The 16893-nt window shown below is 42.4% G+C and overlaps 1 protein-coding gene across 3 annotated transcripts in view; it reads left to right on the top strand.

The window, feature by feature from the left end:
* The window catches only part of oxr1a (oxidation resistance 1a), a 118602-nt gene that overhangs the window by 38799 nt on the left and 62910 nt on the right, over nt 1-16893 (top strand). Inside the window, exon 3 of one of the 3 annotated variants that reach the window (XM_076150305.1) lies at nt 14868-15064. In XM_076150305.1, the coding sequence (XP_076006420.1) occupies nt 14868-15064 (197 nt within the window). Of the gene's footprint in view, nt 1-14720; nt 15065-16893 lie in introns of those variants that run through there. The other 2 variants (XM_076150306.1, XM_076150304.1) reach the window with 2 other exon arrangements.

The raw sequence follows: 16893 nt of genomic DNA, 5'->3' as shown, positions 1-16893 counted from the left end.
TAGCTGCATTGTTCTCCGTTGGTTTTGATTAACATTGGGACCCAGGGCAATTGTGTGTGTTTAGAGGTGTGTGTGTGGTGAGTCTTAGTGCTGTTTCTTTACATTTTACTCTTATATCCAGCTGTTAAGGTTATGAAGTGTAACATAACATGATGGAAAAAAAACGCTGAGATAAATGCAATTGTCAGTATTCCATGTTATGTGGGTCATAAACAACCTGGGTGTGTGTGCCTGGCTGGATGCTTTTATGCAGGGTCACGCTCTTTCATCAAGACAATCAATGTGGTTAATTACGCCGTAGATAAATCAGTGAAGTTACAACATTGCACCGATTCTGTGCTTCTCCCATGATGGCAGTGAATTTCTTCTTTATTTCCTCCTTCTTCTTTTTTAAGCTCGTCTTCGTGTGATTAACTTTCACCCTGATTTGTCGCAAGTATTTTTTAACGACCCAGCAAACAATGTAAGCAAATTATTATTTTGAATTGCAAATTAACACTGCACACGAGAGGATATGATTTGTTTACCCATTTTTTTTTTTTTGGATGGTGCCAATACTGTTGTGGCATTAGCCTGCACAAGCCCAGAGGGGTTTATAACAGGGAAGTGAGGTAAACAAAACAGATGTGAATCACAGAGTGGATCAACTCATTAGCAACTTATCGTTAAACAGACTCACATCTGCACTTCTATTTTAGAGGGTGATGAAATGGAAAACAACAGACTAGAGAACAGTTATTTATATTGGCAGCTATTAGATCAAACACACACTCTCTACACTATATCTGGCACCGTGCAGATGAAATAGGGATACATTATCACTTAGAGGGAGGGAACTCGTAAAACGGCACCAAACTTGACATATTGATAAGGTTAGATAGTTAAACGACCCTTGCATGTATCGATTGCATGGAAAGAGGCGTTGCTAAGGCGCACGTTGGGTAATATGTTCACAAAACGCACAACAACATTGATTTGTTTAAATTTCAGGACCGTGAAGTCTGGTTGATATTTTAAACTGCTTTTTCCAGTAAGGATGTTACAGTTTGAATTTTGCACAGTGCATTTATTATCCAAGAAATCATCCCCGGTTTCACAATTATTCATTATGTAACACACACACAGACACACTGCACTATGCCACACTCACACACACACTCACCAGCAGAGTTTCTGGGGCACTATTGAAAGCTGTTGGCTGCAGTGTGAGAAGACTCGCTAAACTTTCTTCAACATATTTATTCTAAATTCTCAGTTTATCCATCCATTAATGGTTTTGATAAGGACACTGTTGATTAATCTGTTTATTTCAAATGCATCTCTCTGAAAAGGCAAAGCTTTAAAGCAGAGGAGAGTTTTCCTTTGCTTGATTGACATGTTCATTTTGCTTCGACACAAGCGAAAGTAAATATGTTGCAGTTAATTTGCATGCTGACTTTCTCTTGCCAATGCGAGGAACCTTTTTATCAACACCTCTCAGTTGTTGTGGAACTGATTTAGTGTTTTAAAAAAGAATAATGTTTTTTCTGTGTTTGACCATTTTGTTCCGGTGGACGCCTGTCTGACCTTTTGTGTGTTTGACAAAGGAAGTAAGCATGGTTTGTTTGTGTTGTGCAGGAAGTCTGTTGGAGATTTGCACTGATGAATTAATGGTGGCAGAGCAGTGGTGCAGAAGATGCTCCAGGGGGCGGATAGAGAGATAGAGACAGAGAGAGAGAATGGAGAGAAATGGTCACCCCTGCCTGCTGTGCCCGACTCCCCATGTCTAAAAATCCAGCTGAGGCAGACCTGTGTTCGGCTGTAGCAGTGTGGGGTTTGGAGGAAATAAGGGAAGAGGGAAGGATGCATCATCGATGGGGGGTGTAGTAGACACAGCAAGGGCAAAACAAAGGCAGGCCACAGGCATGTTGTGTTTTATACATGAGGGGAGAAGTGCAGACGTCGGGTGGCACTGTGGCCGCAGCCTTAACATTAAGACTCGCCCGCAAACAAAAGGTCATCGGCTCGGGCCGTCCCACAGAGAGGACAAAGTGATCTTTTGCCCTGTGGAAGTCTTTGATGCTGTGGCTTTGCACAATAGCTTACATTACTGGATCACCTGGGCTGGACACACACACTAATCCTCCTTGAGCAAATGGCCTACGATTTGAGAGCGATGGTAGGTTCCAATCCTATGTTTTGCTCTTTCCTGGTGGGTGGATGCAGATTCAATCACACACATCATCTTAAACCAACAGTGGTCTCACTCAGGATAGCGAAACCAGTCCTTATGCAGATGCTGTACACAAACAGCTGGCCTGTTGCAGTATCTGCCTCTGTAAATGACACATATAGGGGGCTAAAAATAAGCAGCAGTTATGTCTGGTTTGTGTATAGAGGCGTTAGAGTGGATAATGCTGCACAGACAATAACTCTTTGTCAGCCATATTTAGATGCTCAATCCTATGGATGTGGCGCATAAAGCTCCATGTTGGAGTGTGTGTGCCTATAGACCCACTAATCCGTCTACCAGGTCACCCACATGGTTTGTGTTTGCTGTTGCTTAGAATCTGAAGGCAGATTAGAATTTGTGTCCAGCCTATCACGAATGGTCCCATACTGTAGTGAATGTACTCCAGTGCATTAGTTTAAGGTGAATACAACTACATTTATGTTTGCAATGCAGCAGCTGCTTCTTCCATATTTTCTTCCTGCAGTACAAGCTAAAATTCGGAAATCATTTGTGCTCTGGTTTGTTTTAAGGATTGTTTTTTTGGTTGCCTTTTTCATAGGGTTCAATAGTTGATGAATATCTATGTATAGCTCTAAGGTTGACCACAGTGTGGGTGCAATTCTTCTGATGGACATCTCGGCTGGACAGACTGAGTTCATTGTGCCATTGAAAGCTTTTACTGAGCTGAGAAACTGTAGATGAAGAGAAAAAACGGTAGGGCAATACTTGAAGCTATTCTAACACTTCTGAGAAGGGCACCAGTCGATTACAGCGTGTTGAGCTGGATGAATGTGTCAGCATTCTCCCACATAGTTCTTGGATCGATTCTTAGCTCTGGCACTTCCTGTTCTCTAATCCCTCCCTACCTGCGCCTGGATAAAGAAAAAATTCACAGAGAGGGTGGCCACACGCTGGAACACCACATCTGTGAGACTCGGTTCACCTCCTTGTAATTCCCAGCATATTCTCCAGAGGAATAATGCACCAAAATATTATCTTAAACTCATATTTATAATCCATTACATTGTGATGCTAATTAATATGGGACAAAGCAGCCGGGGCAGCTCATCCATATTCCTATCTGATACCTTATGGTAAGGGAGGAGGGTTTATGGAGGCCGAGCTGCATGAAGCTAACAGATGTCCCATTTGAGCCGAGCTGTGCTGGGAATATCAAGTGTTGCCTGCTTGCTAGCTGGCTGCTGTAGCAAGAAGACGGGCCGTTCACTAAGTGCTGGCCAGTGGGACAAATCAGTCATCTCTCCCTCTCACAGGATGACCTGCAGGCTTACTGGGCCACTTCACGGTAAAGGCAAGTGGTTAAAAATTGTTTAAGTGGATGGTAGTAAAATGTTGCACCCTTTTCCCCATCATCATCATCATCGGGGTGATCATTAGAAATATTTGATCTGGTAACTGAATGTAAAAAGCAAAGCAAATACAGACGCCATTGTGATCACCAGAGGTCACACACAGAAGCCAGTAGGCCAACCATCACTTTGACTAATATCTTCAGTACTGCTCGAACAAAAGTTTCCCCATGATGAAGCTTGTTTGGCACTCTGGGGTTGTTGTGAGAAGAGGACCAATTCTTCTTCCCTCGACATTCCATTTTGATTGCTGCAACAGAAAAGACTATTCAGATGACTTATTCAGTTCAAATTTTATCAACGGTGCTGATGAAGGACTCAAAGATTTATTTTTGCATTCAAAACATGAAGGCCACAGCTTTTTAAATGCCTTTAAACTCCTTTTATAGAGCTGTTAAGGCTGCTCCTTTGTTGGTGTTTTTGTTTAACACTAGCCAATTTAATTCCATCCGTATCACAGTTGGATGCGTCAGATTTGGACTACAGAGACAGTTTGATATGACAAATATCACAGCCAAGTCACCTTCCTGCTCTTGTTTTTGTAAAAACCTAAAACCCTAAAAAGCTATTGGGCAAGTTAAAGTTCCAAAAAAGACAGCATAAAATCATTTTACTGTGTGAACCCTCCAGACCCCTCGTCGAAACAGAACATACTTGCATCAGTGGAATTGTCCCGCTATAGTGAGCTAATGGCCGTGTGCAGTGCATTTGAGGTAATCGGAAGTTGTGCCAAAGGTGCCTGCTGCAGAAGGGCATCAGGTTGACCAGCATGAGCCGACCAGCCTGCCAAGTAACTAGGTGAGAGAGTAGAGTGGAGGATCAAGACGGGTCAGAAGAAAGTGGAAATAGAGGAGAGAGAACAAAGAGGGTTTAAAAAAAGGAGAGTGGAAGATAAGTTAGTGGGCCATTGCAGATGAACGGCCCTGCAGCCATGACATGCAACAAATATGTCCCCATTTTGAGTGACTGGTGTGTGTCCAGGATTTGTGTTACCAGATCAGCTGGTGCCAGTGACACCAGTGGTGACAGATGTTAGTTCTGTCAGCCAATCAGTGCATTCTACCCTGCAATGAACAGATGCCCCAGCATGAGGACTGGCTGACAAAACATGAACACAATCAGTGCGTGCTGTCTTGTGACTATGGAATGTTTTAGCCTGAAGACAGAGCAGACGGTAGGAATTGTGATAGAGCACAATAGAAATGTGTGACTTCACTGAGTCACTCCTTATTTTAAGGGATGTTTACTATGCAAATAGATTCAAAGGAAAGTCGAACAAGGTCAGCGTTAAAGGGGACATATTTTACAGATGTCCAAGTTCTTATTTTTATTCAGGGGTCTGTTTTTTAAACTTTTGCAGTGCTTGAATGTGCAAAAGACACCTTGATCCACCACTGCTCTCCATTCCTGCAGCACCTCTGTGCACACTGAGTAAAAACCATGTGTACGACTCTAATTGGCTTGCTACATTAGACCTGAACTAGCAACATGACATTGAATTTGCTGACCAAACACTTGATCGCTGGCCTTGTACTTGGTGTGTGTGTCTGCCCAGGTGCACAGGTAGGTACATTCAACATGTTTAAGGATGTGTTGAAACCGGTGAAACTGGTGCATTTTGACATGTCATAGTGCAGTTATACTATGAGCAGATCTGACCACAATGTGAGCCAGACCGCCTCCTTAAGTGGTTTGGCAGATCAGAACCCAATACGACCAATATCCACCTTGTCCTCGGTTAGACACTTAATGCAGCCTAACACGATTGGATAAAAGAAAATGCCATGGCCACGGATTACAGAATTCAGTTTGAATGAAAAACTCAGCAATTCTGCAAGTCTGCTAACATGAACGCTGACTGCTGTATAGTTAAAGCATAATAAGCAACCATTGTCTGGTAAGAATTGTATTGCTGAGATGTAAGTTAGGCTTTACTTTGATTATTTGTGTTCTGAGCAATTTGACATAAAGAATAAAGTTTAATGTAAAACTTTGCATACTGTGACACAGCTGTCCCCGTCCTCCTCATAGGAACATGATGTCAGAGACTTTCCAAGTCCACATTGCCGATGATGTCTCATGCAGCTTCCATGCCGAAAGCCTGAGAGTAGAGGATGATTCAATGACATGGAGATAATTTCTGGCACTGGGGCCTTTTCTGCTAATTAGAGTGGGCAGCCAATCATGGGTTTAGGCTTCAGCAAATGAGCGCTGCTTAATAGCCGCCTCTTGTACGGATCAGATGGGAGGACATTTGTCTCTCTGGCTGCCTTGTTTATCAGTCTGTGAGATGTATGCAAAAGAGGAGGACAATGTTTTTTGACTTTATTGATTTGTTTCCTCAAAATGGGAAATCGATTTCATAAATCAAACGGAACGATTGAACCTCCTGCCCACGTTGGTCCCACATCCCACCTTCAGGACAAACCCATGCAATAAACAAAGATATGCTAGACATGCTCAACGAAACATTTTGACTGCATGTGGACTTGTCTTCTCTTTTCATGAATTTTAATGCAGATACACATGAAAATTGTTCATTTATTCTTATTCATACAACCAATTAAGAGAATTGCTCAGCCTTCCAAGGATGCATACTATGTTTTGTAGTTATAGCCCTTCTTAGTTCTGTTATAATCTCTCTAATCAGAAATGTACATTATTATTCAGTCACATCTCTTCTTCCATATGGGAATCCTTTAGCTTAAATAAGTTATTGTTAATTATTATCAAATTAATTTTGTCCTCGTCGATTGTGCCTCCCTGCCTTTTCTCCAGCAGAACCAATTAAATATAATAGTCCACAGTAAATATGCGGCTCCACATGCTACTCCAAACTGCCACTATACAGTACACACGTCTCATTTCTGCACCACCACAAGCCACCAGGGCATGACGTTGCATCTACTACATCTTATGCTGACCAATCACGTTGCTGCTTGTCTGTGGCACTCAGCAAATGGGAGAGCAGGAGCAGGAGTGAGGCTAGCAACGAGAAGGAGCAGCAGCAGGAGGAGGAGGGGAAGTAGGAGTATGTTGGAAGACTGCAGTAATAGCAGTCACAGCTCCAAGGCCCTGTGGATACTCACTGAATCAAATGCCCAAGGCTCTTTATGATTGAGTGACTGAGCTTGATGGTGTGTGTTTGTCCCTAAGATGGAGAAAAAAGAGAATGAGAGTGCAAGTGTGTTGGCTTTTTGAACATATGTGTTTCTTCTTTTATTTGCTTGACTGATGCACACAAAGCAAGCAAGAGAGAGAAAAACAGACCCTAGAGTCAGAGCCAGGCACGTAATGAAGCTGTGACTTGTTTTCCCCTCCCTGCCTTGTGTCAGCTAAGATAATTCCTCTGTTAGTCAAGTTAAAGGCTGTGGCTGAGGGCTGTTTTTGTGTGATATTGATACATTTTAGGAAATGAATAGCAGCCTTTCCTCCAGCTGAGTTTATGGGCTGATTGTGGATTCACGGACCGTTCATTTGATCAAAATAGAGCTGTTCGACATTGTTGGCAGATGCAAAGTGATGGAGAAATCATTAACCACAGCTAGAGGGCTGGTGAGCCATTATGTGTGAGTGTCTTTGTCTGGTGTTGTTTTTAATGTGTGTGTGATCACTTACGGGTTGATTAGAGTGTGCCTGGTGCCTTGAGAGTATTTCATTTACACACATCATGTTTGTTATATTCCTTCATATTATAGGAGGTCCACCCATACATCCTAAACTGCTGCTTCATGTTTGATACCTTTGGTCACCCCTAAATAAAAATAGGAACATTGAAATCGGTTTAATGTGTACATTTTAAACTTACAGCCAAGAAGAGAATTATATGTTGGTGAATTTGTGAATCAGCTGCAGAAGTGAGCAAAGTTTAACAAACGAGGAACAACTGAATTAATAACGGAAGGCATTTCTATGGAAACATAGCTGTTGCAGAGACTTTAGTTTTCCGAATAAATTAAAGGTGGCTCATCCAGTGAATTTCTTTTATGTCAAATGTCTTTGAATTTGGGGCAGTTACATTCTCCCAACCATCATTTGTATTTTCCATTTGGTGGATAAGTGTAAAAAGCAACTAACCCATCACAGGCCACCACTCAGGTAAATAAAGGAAGTGAAAATATTGATAAACTGTTCAATTTGTACAGTTAACTGCAGTATTTATTAAAAGAAAGCTGAAGAAAATAAACCCTTACTCTAATGCTGGGGTTACATGTTTGAATGGCAAACAAGCCTGTATTGTCATTGTTTTGTCATATTGATTCATTAATAAAACCTTTAGTGGTCATCTATATTAATAGGCTCTAAGTGATGATGAATCCTGACCACCACATAGCACAGGAAACCAAAGCAACTCAATCCTGGTGTATCACAGTCAGGCATCAGGTCATCTAAAGTTCTCTGGGGCTGTTACGCTGAGGTTCTGTTTTGGTTGAGCAGCAGGTCTCACTTCTTTATTACAGTCTAACATCACTCGCAGCCTCTCGTCTTTCTGTTCTCACACCCACTGTGCCTGGCCTCCACTTGCCTTCCACCGGGGGAGCCATTAAAAGAGACAAATGGGGGTATATGCGATGTGATGCGTCAGGAATAAAGCACAGCACATCACATCAACAAACAACCAACGCAGAGGTTTTGATTGCATTGTGCAACTTAAGGAGTGAGACTTTTGAGCAGTGCTTTCAAACTCTTGCCTGTTCAAATGCTTGCCTGATTTTCCATCACAATCATATAATCATGCTGCAGAATAATAGGAGAAGCAACTTTCTCTGACACCAGGGTTAAAGTCGGGTAACAGAACACATAAGTCCAACACAAAATACTGTGATGTTCCAGTTTTGACACTCGTCACAATAGAAAAAAAGGTCAGCCAAAAACTATAGACGGACAAGGGCACAAAACGCACACATCAGAGAGGCACAGCACTCTAGTGCTTTTCAAACCTAACAACACCCAGGTACCTCTTAAGGCCCCTGTATACTTTTTTTTTCAAGGCAAAAAAGGTCTTGTAAATCTTGACATTTTGAAAAGAAGTGATTGTGTTTTTTTTGTGCAGGGTCCTTAAGACGAACCCTTTTCTTTTCTTTTGTATCTAACTCAGGTCAGGGTATGGAAAGTAGTAGGCACATAATGACACCCCCCCCCCCCCCATATAATATATAAGTGTCTGTTGTATAGTTGTAGGTATTCATGTCCATATCCAGTTTTGTACATTCTGTACGCTCTGCACATTCTGTATTTCTGTACTTTGTGCTTTTCATCGACAGTGTTATGTCCTTATGGTCCTTTGCCCTTATTGAATTTTTTGCAGTTATTGTATTGTTTTTTTCTCTAGATGTTGATTTCTCTCTTTCGTTCTTGTACCGCAGCTGAATTTCCCTCAGGATATACTGTATAAAGTACTATCTTATCTAATCTCTCTTCTACTCTAGAACCGCCCTTTAAGGCTAACTCATCCTAAATGCACCTTTTGTGTGACACAACCAGCCATCTGATACTTGGACTATTTATCGCCAGCGTGACAAGTAGAAGACTAAAGACATACCTGCTCATTCGCTTTGCATTTTCTCTCTCTTTCTGTAAAGTATACCTGGGGCTTTGGCATTCCTAACCTTAGAACTTCAGAACTACCTTGTCTATGTAGTTCAATGCTGCAGATCTCTATTTGAGCCAAACCAAACGCCCCCACTAGACACGTCGTGCCGTATAGAGCGACCTCTACAAGACAGAACACAGCAGTGAATACACTCCTACAGGTCAAGGAATAGCTTTGAAGACCCACATTAGCATATCTGAAACAGAGAGGACAAATGGTTTGAGAGCGGTGCAACAGAATCAAATGTTGGTCGACCGAGTCCACTTAACCTCCGGGACATCTTAATAGCTAAATGGCTGAGATCAACCTTCACAGACAGAATTCTAATTCATATTTCAATGCAGATTAAAACCGCTTTTTAGATGTTGCAAGCTTTTTCAAGGCTTTGTCACCAGCAGCCATCTTTTACCCTCGGTTCTTTGATAGCAAGCTGCTGTTTTTTTTAAAGCCTTGTTGGTCAAAATTGCCACATAACCTTTTGACACGGAATTGCTGCGGTGGCATTTAGCGAGGGCGGATGAGCATAATGCGGCGTGGAGCTCCATACATCATTATGCAGAGGTGTCTGACAGCAGAACAGAAAATGGAGAGCAGTGAGGTCCAGCAGTATTTCATTAGGGTTCTGGGCGCAGGAGAAGGCCTCATTATCATGCATGGCCACAGGTTGTTGTTGCCCTCTCTCTTTGCGAGTCCTTATCAGGGCCAGAGTTTTAGTCTGGCTGCCTCACCGGACTAATTCATATGAGAGTTTAATCTAGTCGTTGAATTGTTTTGTCATGATTACCTCTCTTGGAAATCTTAGGGATTGAAATGCCATCAGTCTATGTGAATTAGACGAGACACGATTGGTCGATTCTGTGGACATTATTTCCTCAGGATTACAGAAAATATTCTCTCATTCCTGTACGCTTGAGTCCTCAGTTTCCTCCAAAAAGACTTGTGAGTTTTCCTGATTCATAATCGATTAACAAATCCTGTCATGTGTTGGTGTCTCATACAGACCCTGGGCCTGCCGAATGTGCCGTTTTCTAAAAAAGCAGCGTTATTTCTTCAGGCTCAATGTCGTGTAGTTCACCACTTTTGTTTCCCTGCCGACAAGATGATGAAGACTTGTGAAATGTCAGTCCACTGCTGGTGCGTCCTTCAGATATAAAAATATCTTCTCCAGCAATGCAGAAGTGTTACAGAGGAGATTAATGTACACATCTAGAGGGCAAGTTCGACGTTGCAACAGACACGAGTACGTTGAACACGAGTCACTTTTGCTTCTCCACCACAGACGACCTTAAGCATCACAGCACCCTTGTGTGATTTCACCAAATTAGGTTCTTTTGCGATACATAAATGTGATAAGTATGTTTTTTTTCCAAAGTTACATAAGCCAACATCAGAGTAATGGGACTCTAAGGCATCATTACTGTCAGGCGGGTCATTGGGCTGCGAGCGCTGTAACTGCCGATGACGTGAGCCCCAGCCGTCTCCTCTGGGCTTTTATATAGCACAGTCCTGTATCTGCTGCTGAATGTAAACACCGGTACCCCGCAGAAATGTGTATTGTTGTTGCAGTAAGCTGCGTGAAGGGAAGGGGAGCGGAGCAAAGAGAAGGCATGGAGGGCGACACAAACGCAGCCCCCTTTTCTCTCAGTCTAATCCCTCTTAGCAGGGGAGCGATAAGCGCGTTTTGACTTAGCCCCAAATTTCCTGTTGTTAATGCATCCTTTGCCAAACCACGTGGATCTCTGTAGAGGCAGATAATCTTAGTGATGCCAATTTGGCAGGGCTGCAAACATACACCACTGCCTCCTGGCCTAGGTCAGATCACAACAGCAGGGGGGAAACGAAAAAAGCCTGTCTGTTTACGTTTCTGTTTCCCTCCCTCCCTCCCTCCGTCTTTGTGGAAGCTTTGCCTCACAGATAGGAATCTGTCGGAGCTGCTGGCTTTGTTGACTTGTGCGTCTGGTGCCACTGTGGTACCTGGGCGGAGGTGGGGGGATTGGTTCATCACAGCTTAACCGCCTCAGGATGATGCCTATTTATCCAGAAAAAAACAATGATGGACCCGAGCCCTCACAATCAGCCAGTTTCACACCGTGTTGTGTGATGAAAAGCCTCTTAATCGTGCCGCAATTTCACGTCAGGGTCTCTTTCTGGTTCTCGCAGTTGAGAGGGGTGTGTTGGTGGTGTGTTGTGCTCGGCGCGGATTATCAGTTAAGTCCTTGATGAAAAGTGGGCCATGTTGTTGAGTGATGGAAGCTGTCTGTGAAGCCAGGATACCCATTACATCATTATGTGCTTTACCATCTGTCAGCACAACCTATGACCCACTGCCTGTTTCCCAGCTCTCTCTGCCACCTCACTCCCTCTCAATCTTTCTCCCTGCCTCCTCTCTCCTTTCCTCTGTCTTCTTTCCTCCTCTGTGATTAAACTTAGTCGAGGCACCAACACGTCGTAGGGCTAGAGATGTGTGTTCCTCTAGGTTTCGAGTTTTGAGGCAAATTGTTCTCCAAATATTTCCATTTGGCCATGCGATTGTGAGGCATTTGGCTCACACAGACACACACCTCAACTTTACTGTTGTTTTCTATTTGTGTGGATCTCATTTGAGTCATTTTAAGATTTTGATCAGACACTGTAACACGAGAGTCTTTATCATGCTCTAACACTGGTCCACGTTTGAGAGGCTTATATCTTAGTTGGATGTGGTCATTAGTTTTTCTATTAATAAAAATGAGCAAGAGGAGCTGCTGAAGGCTGCAGCTGCAGGTTGTGACCCTGCTCAGTTGAGAGTAAGGTCACCACTGACTAATGGGGGCTTCTGGCATTCTTCTGCATTACAAAGGAGATGCAGCATAGATTTGTTTAATACTTATTATATTCATTTTTCTTCTTACTGAGCACTAGTAATATAATATTGATCCATGTGACATCATATTTTACAGAATTTGTTATGCTAATCTGACTTTGTGTGTGCGTCAGAGTGTGTGTCTGTCTGAGTGTTGATTACCACCTTTTGGTTCACTTTTTTGTGATGCATGCATAATTAATCTTGAAAGTTTATCATATGTCTGAAAGTTTTGTTCAACATTGTTTCTCCAGTAGATCCTATCCTGTAAGATGAGTTGTTTTGTAATCCCATTTGAATCCCTTGTAGGCTGACATACTGTACTGTAGGTGAGTCTGTGCCTAGGACTTTCTTTAGCAGCATTTAAAGGCTGGAGCAGAGAAAGAATTGGCACCGCACAGCCTGCAAGCAACGGAAATGCTGAGCACACATAAGCCACTGCAGCAAGAACAAATGGAACCAACATTATTGTAAGAAACTGATATTGGAGAGATGAGTTTTGAATTACTTTGGACAGAAGGAGAGAAGCGGCAGTGGCTATTTCTGTAGGGCTTTCCATCAGTTTGCAGTATTGTGAAAGAATTTGTTTTGTTTGTCATTCTGTTTTCAGTCTGTCCAGCTGTTCAACCTGCGACCACAGACTTCAATGTACAATGCTGCAACATCTTCCATTATACTAGCTTTTTGTGTGAGGAAGTTTATGTTTGTTTGTCATGTAGATCTATTTAAACTTTGAATATTAATTCTGTGATTTCAAAAAAGAATTGTGAAATCCTGGGATCTGTGTTTTCTCAATGATTACACCGTTCATCAATGTTAAAGTAATGTTAAGAGATTAGTAAAACCACTTGCACTACAGGATGTATGTATTATAATAATAATAGACATTCTTGGTTATCCTCTTTCTTTCTGAGATTTTGCACATTGACTATTCTTTTCCATTCTTTTTCTGACAGGCACGCACACGCACGCACACACACACACAGAACATACTGTATGGGAAAACACACACAATTTGTGATAGTGGTTGTCTTTGTAACTCAGCAAAACAGAGCTCATATAGGAGTGTATGCTCTATCCTGAGACATTCATAGGCACATAAAGACAAATTTTCTCTCTCTGTCTCACTCACTCACACTCACACACACACACACCACCTATCCGCATGGCAGCATGGAGCCAGGTACCTGGGGATGTCTGGCCAAAATGTCAGGGCTTTATTAGCTGGTATGTTTGTGTGCGAGCGAATACACTTATTTTATTTTGCTGTAGTAGGAAATAAAACCACTGCAAGTAATAATTAAATTAAAAACAGAGTGCGCAAACATAAACAAACAAAACTTTGCACAGTATTTATAAGCTGCTAAAAGGATCTAGAATTTTCACTTAATGGACTTTGACATTATATCGGTGAGTTTTACTCACAGCTCGACTTGTTCTGTTTGCCCTCTCTGTTTGTGTTTGTCTCCCTTCGATTTAGAGGGAACACACGACTGATGGACAGCATTTCCATGGAGATTATGCATTTTCATTAACCAGTAGACACTGTGTTGTGGTGTGTGTGTGTGTGTGTGTGTGTGTGTGTGTTTATGTGTGTGCTGCTCTTTGGTGAAATGGCCGGAAGATTCTGTTCGCTTCAGCAGTTTTGCTGGAATGATTGGAAGTGTGCAAAGGAGAGGAGTAGAGGGAATCTTGTATTGCTGTTTCAGGACTTTTTCAGGACAGACTATAGATAGATTGTGTTTCAGGGGGTTTTCTTTTTGTCTCCGTCGGTTTTAGCTGCAGCGTCCAAGGATGAGCTTGCATTCTTTTTATGTTGTCTGTTATGCTGTATGTGTCAGTGTGTTAGTGTTTCAGTTTTTCTGTGTATTTTGTCTGTAGAGCTGTACGTGCATGCATGCGTGTATGTGTGTACATAACTAAGTGGATAGACCAACTGCTGCTGATCGTTTTAGGATTACCTGCTCAGATTAGCCCAGTAAACTAATTTGTAAATTGTGCAAACCTGATTGAGGATTTTGTCATCCTTATAATAGACTTTAAGCAGGCAGATTGATGATTTGCCCTAACCAGCCGCCACATACGATACATTTTACGTAAGCAGCCTAATTCTAAAGCCTTGTACTGGAAATGACTTAGTCTTAGAGGTCCACTTACTTAAACTCCACAGGTTCATTGGTCCAGGAAGAATGGATCAGTGATGTTTGAAGAACAATATGTTTTATCTTAATCAGAGTCATTGTGCAAGTCCTTCTACAAAAGTTCTACAGTACGTATTTTTTAGACATTTACATGAACATTTCAGCTTTTTATCATACTGTCATTAAGACAATTTTTCAGTGTCTCATTTACACCTTTTTGTGATTTAATCAGTTCTTCATGAATGAAAACATTATCTCTTGACGTGTAACGTGTCCATGGCCTCAGACTCCCTTACCTTTACTCCAACTCCATTATTCAGGTTGTTTCTCGCTTTCGCTCTATCAAGCACTTAGCCCTGAACTCCTGCTGTTGTCTTCCAACACTCTGCTGCTTCTTTCCTGTAACTGTCAAGGAGTTTCTGCACTCAGACTGCAGGGCGATGTTAATAAATTCCACCTTAACAAGGGTGTGATTAGCTTATTGATTCTCCCATGTTCCTCGGCACCGCAAAAATTGTCTTGCCTGATTACATTTCAGTGACACACCATGTTGACATCAGCAACCCCATATGTAAATGTAAATGCTGTAATTTTCCCTTGAACATTGAAGGTCAGGCAGCATGTCCCCACACCGCTCTGTTTTCACTATTGTATCACATTTGCACTTCCATAATATCTTGTTCTTGTCTGGTTGTCTCGTCCTCTGCAGATTGAAGAAGAAGTCTCAGTCGGTGGATATTGCCAGTCAAGGATTCTCCCCGACTCTGGTGCCAGCCTCGCCCCTCAACAAAGCTGCACCACCTGTTGCCAAGACAACTACCGTCCTTGCGGTCCAGGAAAATAACACAACCAACTCCCAGCGCCGCAGCCCCCGGTGCGGCGAGCTGAAGAGAGGCTACACCATAGGTAAGCTGAGGACTGGAACCATACCTGTCCCTGCTTATGTTCTTAATGTAGCAGCTGATCATGTCAAATCTACAACATACCTACGCATTAAATCATTTAGAAGGTGTTCAGACCAAGGATATTCAGTTGGGTTCCTTGTAATGTGAAAAAATGCAAGATAAGTCATGCAATAATTTATACAAGGCTTACATTAACAGGCTTCCTCGCGTTTTCAGTTTACTTACAGAACATTTTATCGTGCCGTAATGACGTGTTATCACATTCTCCAGCAGGGGTTACATTGTAAGCTGATACTCATCTTTGTGGTGGATGTTAATTGGTATTCAGTGCATGTGTTTATGCGTGTGCAGGATTTACGCTACCTCCAAACTGCTCACCTGAACGTCTTACAGAGGCAAACCTCACTGGTTCACACCCATGGTTTCCCATCCTCTAATTAATTTCCTACCCGCAAATTCTAATTACGTGACTCTGATGAGATTTATCCCTGTGATGAATCCTATTTTTGAGCGAGCAACTGTCTGCTGCTGTGCGTTTATTCCTGTAGTAGAGGGAAGTTTGCTACTGTGAGAATAAGTACACTTCAGGGAGTCGACTTCTCAGAGATGATGAAATGAGTTAGAGCTAAACTAATTCCACACTCATAAATGCAATGCACCGCTGTTCACTTTAGAGAAGTGATTGAGTTAGAGAGCTGGTCGTGTCAAGGTTAGAAAGAGGAGGAGTGCAGGGTGAAGTTCTCAGGTCAAACCCTTAAGAATCTCTAAAGTGACCTTTTGTCACTTTTCCTTGTATTCTTGGTGACCTTGTTGATGCTTAACTTCAATTGCTGCACCGTTACGTTTTTCTTTGCATTTCTCTGTTGCACCTTGCATAGCCACATTTATTCCCTGTAGTTGTGCTTCTAGACATGTATAAAGTTCACAAACACACGGGCAGGATTGTAGACCACCAGTTGTATCACAAATGAGCTAGTCAACAACATTGGAGGAACATGTGTTACTCAACCGCTCTGTCTGCTGGTGTCACACATTGATAAGCTTTCTACCGAGTCATCATCAATCGGCGGCGCTCTTCAGCAGGCCAGGCATCTATGCGAGTACAGATTGATTGATGGTCTTCTGTATCAGTACAGTTGGCAATGATCTATAACGGGGGACAGGTGGACCGATGATATTTCACCCTTCACTGTCACCCACTATCGACTCGATGGGGAGCGCTGGCTCTTTGGAATGCAGGGTTGGAAGTCGCAGCCATTCAGCTCTCAAATGATAAGCAACTGTGACTCGTGTTTGTTTCAGCTTTTCCCTACAGAGCAACAAATTGTACAAGCTTCTAAATATGAGTCATAGAATTTAATCATCCACTCTTGACTAATGTTGGCCCAGATGAACCACATTGAAATCAGGGCCAGTGTTTTAACCATATGACTGTTGGAAACGCTCATTATATCAGTCATTTATGCTGTTCTGTGACATAATTAGACATTGATTATTGACTCACTCTCCTCTCCAGCTCCGATCTCAACAGCATCCAGTAGGGGCATTTGCATGTGCTTAAACCCAGACCAGTCAGCTACAATAGAGCTGATAATGCTAATTTATTCTAATGGCAGAGTAATAATGTGGCAGGCAGCTTGCTGTGCTGTCTGCAAGTCTTCAGACAGACCTGTCATTAGAGGCGCGCTGCACATCCGCGCTTGACATTTTAATGTCTCAACCAATGGGCCTCCTACCGGGATGACACACAGAGCGGATTTCACCTCTGTGGAAACTGACTGATACATTGACATTGTTTTTACATTCAACCTATTGAGGTATGTGCCCACA

This window comes from Genypterus blacodes, unplaced genomic scaffold, assembly GCF_046128005.1.
Source record: "Genypterus blacodes isolate CSIRO-AG114 ecotype Tasmania unplaced genomic scaffold, CSIRO-AGI_Gbla_v1 ptg000052l_1, whole genome shotgun sequence".
In the NCBI taxonomy this organism is placed as follows: Eukaryota; Metazoa; Chordata; class Actinopteri; order Ophidiiformes; family Ophidiidae; genus Genypterus; species Genypterus blacodes.
Note: the sequence above shows the minus strand (reverse complement) of the source record. Positions and strands in the feature narration are given on the sequence as shown.